Below are 8,063 nucleotides of genomic sequence, written 5' to 3'. Positions count from 1 at the left end.
ATATAAATATACTATATAAGACAAAACATCAAGCACAGACCTGAGGTGCTACAGCACTTTGGTCTTTGTGTTCCTGCAGGCCTTCCCTTTGCCACGCTGTGACTTTGTCCCGTTAGACTGAAAATACTTCAGGTTAATTCAGTGTTCATATTATAAGGACTATCTCATGTGTCCTGTATTCCTCTGGAGCACCAGTTGTGCAGGAACAATGATATTAACTCTACAAATAAGCAAAAATCCTTGATTTTATCTAAATACCATCCACAATGACACATCTTATTTTGGTGTATCTTAGCCTGAGGGACGAGCTAACCACCTTTACTGTTTACGTCCTGCAGATCCAAAAGTTCTGTAGGGTCTTTGTTGATTGATGCGCCCCCTAGTGGCAGGAAGCTGGGATAAAGCAGGAAGCTGGGATAAAGCAGGAATAAAGTTATAAATACAGGTTTTATTCATGGTATGGCTCACATCTGAGCTTCAGCCTGGTACAATGCTGCTGTGATGAAGCACTCTGAGCTGGCTGTGGATGACACCTGTGAGGTTCAGAGGTTCGGCCCCTCTGTGGCCCCTGGGTGCCTCAGCTCTGTTTCAACTCCTCTGCTCGCTGAAGATGAAAGGAGCGAGCAGAGGCATGTTGTAAAAAGCATGGAAATGAAACAAAGACAAGCGCAACAGGAGGAAAAAGCAGGATCGTTCCAAAACTGACTTTTTATTCTGTTAGAAAACATTCATGAGATTTTTCTCATGGTGCCTCGCTTGGTTTATTCAGACAAAGTGAAAAGGAACAAAGGATTATTTACTTAATATTATACATTTAAATCAGCCAGATCAATTAAATGTAAAAGTATAAATATAGAGCTTAAGTTCTGAGGTAGTTTTAATCCTTTATGAGCAGCATTTCCATCTGTTTTTTCTGCATTTTCTGCTGACTACAAGGAATAAAAGGCATTATTTTCAAAAAAGGGCAGTAAATCTTTTATAACTCATCATCAGAGAGCTATTTTTGCTCTTGCAGCAAAGCGGTCTGATTAGATTTTGGAGCGTTGATTAGAGATTTCTGCAGAAATCAGCATAATGTGTCTGCAGGGGGCGAAAGGTTCGTCAGTGACTGATTACCTGAATCTGAGCACCAACTCATCCTGTGAGACCTTCCTCTGTCAGAGCAATTTTTAATAAATGAAAATAGCTTCTTTTTGCTTTACAGCAGCATTTTAATCATGCACCAACATCACTTAATAAGTTGGATGAACCGTGCGTGTGCACAGATATGATGGGAATTTGTTGTTATACTTTAGAGCCTGACAAAAGACACCTTCAGAAGTCACCAAATATGTCAAGAGGTATAGACGAGGTAGGCTAGTATTAAAGAATCTAAGAAGAATAACCGGGGGCTCACACCAAGAGCGTCGTGAGCAGCCGGCGTGAGCTTAATGACTTGAGAAAGGCTCAACTTTATGCAAATGAGCAGTGACGCGACGCGACAACAGCCAATTAGGGCCGATCTGGATTCCGGCGGAAAAAAGGCGGGAAAAAAAAGGCGGAAAAAAGCGGAAAACGGCAGAGCAGAAACACAAAGAAACACAAAGAAGGCTGCCAAGAGTACGATCCATGGTGAGAGAGGGAACCGATGTATGGATGGATTATTATATATATATATATATATGCTAGTTGCTATACATATAAGCCCCGCCCCTTTGGCCGCTTCCGGCGGCAGAAGAAGTACAAGCGGCGGGTTGTGAGCCCCCGGTAATAACTCTGGTTATTAATAACTCTAAAAATAAAGGCTCTAAGAAGACATGAGAACAAACATGCTCAAAAAGACAAAAACAAGATACATTTTTTTATTTTTGAAGGACTGATTTACATTTTTGAATGTTTGATTTGAACGTGGCACGTGAAATCAACCCGTGTGCAATGTAACGCACGTTGTATGTGTCACAGTGCCGTAAAGAACATTTTGAAAGGCTGCAAAAAATGACCAAATATCTTTACTTTGGAAGAACTTATTTCCATGTTGGTCTGAAACAGAAAGAGGAGCTAACTGAGGCTTCATCTGTGAGACACAGATAAGGTTTTAGCTTCTTTTTGATGATGCTGCGTGTTTCCTGTTAGCATTAAATGAAATGTCTGGAGTACATGAACATTTCCCATTGGTTTTACTACATGAATGAACTAAGCTTAATCTGCACACCGGCTACTTTAGAGCCAAGCAAAGCAGACGGGACAGAAGAAGAGAGCTGATCCGTTATTATTTCCTGACAGCAACAATGAAGCTAACTGCATCTCTCTGTCTCCACATTGTTACTTTGACCTTTCTCCAGGAGTAAGATCCAATCTGATGTTTATTCTTGTCCTTTTTTTGTCTCGACCCACGGGGTTATCTTGGGTCTCTTTGCTCCATCTTCCACATTTTGTCTCTACTTTTTTATGATGGTGAAAGTGCGCTGTTAGCTAGCTGCTAATGCTACATGCTAAGTGGGCATCCCATGAACAGAGGCTGTAGTTCTTCAGTGCAGCTGAAACAGGTTAAAGTCATTTCTTGACTCTCTCTAGCCTATCTGCTGCTGAATACTGGTGCCCAAAACATTTTAAAATAGAAATAAATAATGGAAAGCTAATTTGTGAACTGGAGTATTTTAGTCCCCAGGTGCTTCAGGGCAGTTTCAGGCCTGGAAATGCGCATAATGAAAGATGGTGTATCTAAAAATGGGTCAAAGTCCACAGTTTACAGGCTCTCAAACTTATCGAGCGCTACTTTAATCACTGCCAAACACTGCAGCACAGCTCTGGGAGACATTTTGTTGGGGAGAAACCAATGATTTTGAGGACGAGATTTGTCTCATTTGGCAGTCAAAGAGGTAAAAGAATAAAAAAAAACATTAGAAAAGTAAAGGCAGCAGAAACAGAACTGTGATCATGAGATGAAACGGTCCTCATCCCGTCTTTTCTTCTCACATTTAACAGATTGTCTTTTAGCTTTTACCCATTTCAACGTGAGACTTGGTTGGTTAAGTTGTTAAATTCAACATTTTTTTTTACACCAAAGCCTCAGTCCATATCTGAAGAACACTTCCTGCATCTGCCAGTCCAGCTCAGCTTCGGTTCTATCCCTCCTGGTCCACTTGTCCTGGAATTAGAGCTTCACTCTCCAGCCCTGCTGCTGAGGTGATCGGCGTGATGGTTTCCAACGAAATCTCCGCGTCGTCCTGGAGCTGCACGGTGGCGGGAAGCAGCAGAAGTCTGTGGCTCGGAGAACCGTTTGAGATGATGGACTCCTCGTCAAACCGCGTGCTCATGTCCTCCAGGTGGCCAGAGCCGATGTTGAGGGCGCGAGGACGTTGCTGCGGCTGCGCGGGAACCAGCGCCTCCTTGTGGAAGGTTGTGTCGTGGTGGTAGGACACGAGCTCGTTGCTGAGGTTCACCGCTTCCACCGCGTTGTTCGAGCAGATGCGGTTGCAGCCCAAAATGGTGGCAAAAGCCCGGCGGAAGTCGGCGTTGAACGCGTAAATGACCGGGTTCAGGGAGGAGTTGGCCCAGCCGAACCAGACGAAAACTGTGAAGGTGGTGTCGCTGACGCACGGCGGGTCACAGAAGGGCACGGTACAGTTGAGGACAAAGAACGGCAGCCAGCAGAACACAAACACCCCCATGATGATTGACAGCGTCTTCAGGACTTTGGTTTCCTTCTTAAAAGAAGATTTGAGGCGGGCTTCATCGGTGGGCCGGTGCTGCTGCTGCTGGCTGCTGCGCACGCCGTGGCCCTGGTTCTGGGCCTGCTCCGCCGCTCGCTCCAAAGATGCGATCCGGCGGATCTGGGTCTGCGCGATGCGGTAGATTCGGGTGTAGGTGGCGATCATGATCACCACGGGGATGTAGAAGCTGATGAGGGAGGAGGAGATGGCGTAGGTTTTGTTCAGGTTGGCGACGCAGCTCATGGCCACAGTGCTTGAGTTGTTGGTGGTCGTCAGGTTCCTGCCTGTTGCTGTCCCTGCGTCCTCCACCACCTCCACCACCCCCTCCTCTGGCTCCTCCACCGCCCGGTGCCAGTTCAGCTGCACCGGGATGAAGGAGATGAGAATCGACAGCGTCCACGCCACTCCGATCATGACGAACGCCACGCGGTGGGTCATTTTGCGCTCATACTTGAAGGGGCTGGCGATGGCCCAGTAGCGGTCCACGCTGATGATGCACAGGTTCAGGATGGAAGCCGTGGAGCACATGATGTCAAACATGATCCAAACGTCACAAAAGCGCCCAAACAGCCAGGTGTTGGTCACCTCGGTGATGGCCTCCCAGGGCATCACGAGCACGGCCACGAACAGGTCCGACACGGCCAGAGAGATGACGAAGAAGTTGGTGACTTTGGAGCGCAGGTGGCGGAACTTGATCACCGCGGCGCACACCAGCGTGTTCCCGAGCAGCGTGGACACGATGAGCAGGAAGAGCACGCAGCCGACGAGGACGCGCAAGCCGCGTCTTCCTCCGCCGCCGTGGATGCCGCGCGCCTCCTCTTCCTCGCCGTCCAGCTCCGACAGAACTTCGGTGAAATTACTCCACGCCGTGGAGTTCTCCATTTTCACCCCGCAGGAGGGGGATTCTTTTAAAATCCACACGAAAACGCGTCCTTCCGCCAAACAGTTGCTTCTGACGCACAAACCATCCTCTGAGCTCTGAACGAAGAGCAAAAACACGAAGAGAAAACGCGACTTTCGCCAGTTTCTGTCGCATGCGTCCGTTTGAAGTGAGATCTCTTTTTTCCAGGACAAATCAGGGAAAAGAGCCCAAGATATTTATATATAGATATATATATGTCTATATATCTATATATATGTGTGCGCGTGTGTGTGTACATATATAAGAATCCACAGAAAGTGAAAAGATGAAGAAATAAACGATAAACCAGCAGCAGCGTCACCGATGAATCCGAAATCCAGAGTGAAAAAGGGGTTCGTTTTTTGTCGTGTGACTCAGTGGAGTCACCTCTCCTCTGCGCGCGTGACGCGCTCAGACTCTCGGTCCTGCGGGGGGAGTCACCTCTCCTCTGCGCGCGTGACGCGCTCAGACTCAGGGGGAGTCAGCGCGCGGCTCGTGACCGCAGCTCAGGTGATAGATTACTCACATCAAAGTGACCCATTCCCGTGTGGATCATTAACATAAAAAAGATGATGAATCAAGAGAAACTTTTTACAGTCACAGTGCGCGCGCTCAGGACGCACGGTTGTTTTAGCGCGAGGGGAAAAAAAAGGGCCACTAATAACACAATAAATAAGGCGGTCCTTTGATTTATGTCGTTTTTCATAAAGTAATTGTGAGATGTTAAAGGATTAAAGGCCCAGGATCATCACATTAAACCATCTTCAGCCGCTGATGGAACAAAAGAAACGTTTCCTCAGCATTTCTCCATCGTGTATTCTGTCCTCTGCTGATCATTTTTAATCCATCCATAACAACAAGGAACTATTGCAAAATGAACTTTTATCCATGTGTTGGGCTTTATTTTATTATTTCTATGGTTGATCCGATTATTTTATGAGTTTGACCTGCAAAATGAACCTCAAACCTCATCATTATTTCCTTGTTTTGCTTTTTTGGTGTTCAGCACAATGATTTTCCTGCTTAAAGTCGTGTAATTCTAGCTCTAATATCTCATTTCAGACCCTTTTTTGTACAAAGACACCATTTAAATGTGAGATTGTGGTTTTCACATCAGTTCTCTGTAAAAAAACAACAACTTTTCCTCTTATTCCCTGGTCTCCATCCCGGTTCCTCTTGATGTTAGTCCCCCCCACTTCCAGTGAGTGGAGGAGGTGAGGAGCTGAGGCAGGAGGACCGATGAGACGGGATTATAAATTCAGACATCTTTCCCTAATTCTAAACCAACATCAGTTGTGTTATAATTGGCTTTGATCTTAGACACATATTCTGTATTTTCCTAAATAATGTTCCCAGCTGGTACTTTTCCTCTCTGCTCATGCTGCACAATAAATGAGATTAAAAGGGTCCAAAACCTTAGAATGACATAAACAACTGGGTCAGACAGAACATCTCTATTGGAGCAGATAGGTCTGGTACATTAGATCCGAGCCTAAAACAGTTTAAATCCGAGCCTAAAACAGTTTAAATCCGAGCCTAAAACAGTTTAAATCCGAGCCTAAAACAGTTTATCACATCCAAAGAACACAACAAGGACAGCAGCTGGCCTGATCATGCCACTAAAAACTGGCCAATTATACTCTGAAGTGTGAATACAACCTCTGTGAGATAAAGCTGAATATAAATATGATATAAAGAGATAAAGCTGAATATAAATATGATATAAAGAGATAAAGCTGAATATAAATATGATATAAAGAGATAAAGCTGAATATAAATATGAAATGTTTCCGGATATCGGGGCTCGGCCTGACGGATTTCCTGCTCTGGCACTCTGAGTCCAGCTGCAATATACTTTACTATGTGACCCCTAATAAATACTTTATTTAATTATTATTATTTAACGATTTCTCCAGCTTGTTCTTGGGCTTCCAATGAAAGAATCGGGCTAACAGTTGGTTCCTTCCTTGGAGCATCGCAGATGCTGAAAGACTGAAAATGCAGGATAACACACACATCCCTCCCTTCTCATTAATCTTAAACTGTCCTTCACCAAAACCACGTGCAAAGGGGTAAATATCTGTTGACACGTGCATGTCGTTGCTGTTGAACTCCGCCCACAGTTCAGTGAGTTTCATCAGATTCTCACAGGAAATTAAAGATTGATTGATCAGAATCTTGGAAGATCAGTCTCATGTCTCTGAAACGCCTCACTTCTTCAGTATCACTCAACATTATTTTCAATTATTTCAATTATTTCAAAAGCACGATTTGACGCCTCTATACCGCCCTCTGCTGGTTGGAATATTCGTTCACTCCGGTTTTAATCACCAACTTTAATTCAAACTTTAATTCTACTGGGTTAAAGTTGTGTTTTTCCCTCTAACTAACTTCTATCTGGCTTTAACAGACAGTGTTCTCTGAGGTGTTATCACATCTAAACGTATTCTCCGGCCCAAAGTATGTCCTCCACTGCAGAAAACCAGACAAAGTTGTACAAACTTGACCAAATAACATGTTTGGTCGATTTCAGTCGTCAAAACAAAGACTGAAAAGGTTTGTTAAAAGTTGGAGCCTCAACAATGTGTGTTCCCCACAAAGAAGAATCTGAAGAAGAGGAAACCTTTTCAAACATCAGGGGTGGAGATTTGTGATTTTAATGGACGGTAAGGATAAAAAAAACATTAAAAAAAAACATTCTGAAGAAAAGAAACGTGAACTTTAAATGGTTTTCATTTTGCAGCCTCCCAAAACTGAATTTAGATCACACAAAACCTCTTTTAGGCCACATAACATCCACCCAGTTCCTGTTATCAGTCCAGTTCCGCGTGCTGCGTCGGGCTGAAGCCTATCCCAGATGTTCAACAGCTGGGGAACAGCCTGGACGGGTGAAATAATCCTTTTTTACGACAGATATTTTTGGCTTGCAGGCACAGATGTCGCCACAAGATGGCGCCACCTGCCTGTTTCACAAAGTCAAAACGTCCAAATATCGGATAAATAAACTGTAACAGAGGCAGGTTTTAATATTCAGTGTTTCACTGTAAATTTAAAACGAACCAGAGTCTGTGACGAGGCTTATTCTCGCTGCCACTGGTGCTTTTTGGCCTGTTTTGGGGTTAAAGGACGTTCTGTGTTTGCAGCAGGCACAAAAAGCAGCTTTCAGATTGGTTCAGATGAATCAGCTGAGCACAAACAGCCTGAAATGTGAAAACTGTTCGCGCTTCTGCTCATCTGGTGGAGACAAGCAGCTCTCCGGTGGGATCATATTATCCTCCAGCCTGCAGCTTCATAATGCGATCAGTCAGGTGTGTTTCCATGAACTTTCCTTAAAAAAAAGCAAGAAGAAAGTGCGGACGGTCATGCAATCAGTGCATGAATTTGTAAATGATGCCAAAGGAACACTGGAGAGATTTCTGAGGTCTAAATGCATCTAAATACGTCTAAATACTTAAAGTTAGGTTTGACTT

The 8,063-nt window shown here is 44.5% G+C and overlaps 1 protein-coding gene across 1 annotated transcript; it reads right to left on the bottom strand.

The window, feature by feature from the left end:
• Nucleotides 1–3,104: 3,104 nt before the first annotated feature.
• LOC140313415 (D(1)-like dopamine receptor) lies at nucleotides 3,105–5,134 on the bottom strand. The gene is made up of 4 exons (XM_072391510.1): nucleotides 5,120–5,134; nucleotides 4,916–5,041; nucleotides 4,016–4,670; nucleotides 3,105–3,955 (listed from the first exon to the last, which is right to left on the bottom strand). The coding sequence occupies exons 1-4, from the start codon at nucleotides 5,132–5,134 to the stop codon at nucleotides 3,105–3,107; spliced, it is 1,647 nt and encodes a 548-aa protein (XP_072247611.1).
• Nucleotides 5,135–8,063: the final 2,929 nt, after the last annotated feature.

Source organism: Leuresthes tenuis, unplaced genomic scaffold (assembly GCF_036924035.1).
Source record: "Leuresthes tenuis unplaced genomic scaffold, fLeuTen1.0.hap1 SCAF_8, whole genome shotgun sequence".
In the NCBI taxonomy this organism is placed as follows: domain Eukaryota; kingdom Metazoa; phylum Chordata; class Actinopteri; order Atheriniformes; family Atherinopsidae; genus Leuresthes; species Leuresthes tenuis.
The sequence above is the reverse complement of the archived record's forward strand: the minus strand, read 5'-3'. Positions and strand labels throughout refer to the sequence as shown.

What these genes read in the sequence shown, in the direction of transcription:
- LOC140313415 (XM_072391510.1), bottom strand. An exon ending in TCTGGATTTCGGATTCATCG is followed by an intron (nt 4,671 to 4,915) that starts GTGACGCTGCTG and finishes CTCTTCGTTCAG; the next exon opens with AGCTCAGAGGATGGTTTGTG. An exon ending in GGTGGAGGAGCCAGAGGAGG is followed by an intron (nt 3,956 to 4,015) that starts GGGTGGTGGAGG and finishes TGACGACCACCA; the next exon opens with ACAACTCAAGCACTGTGGCC.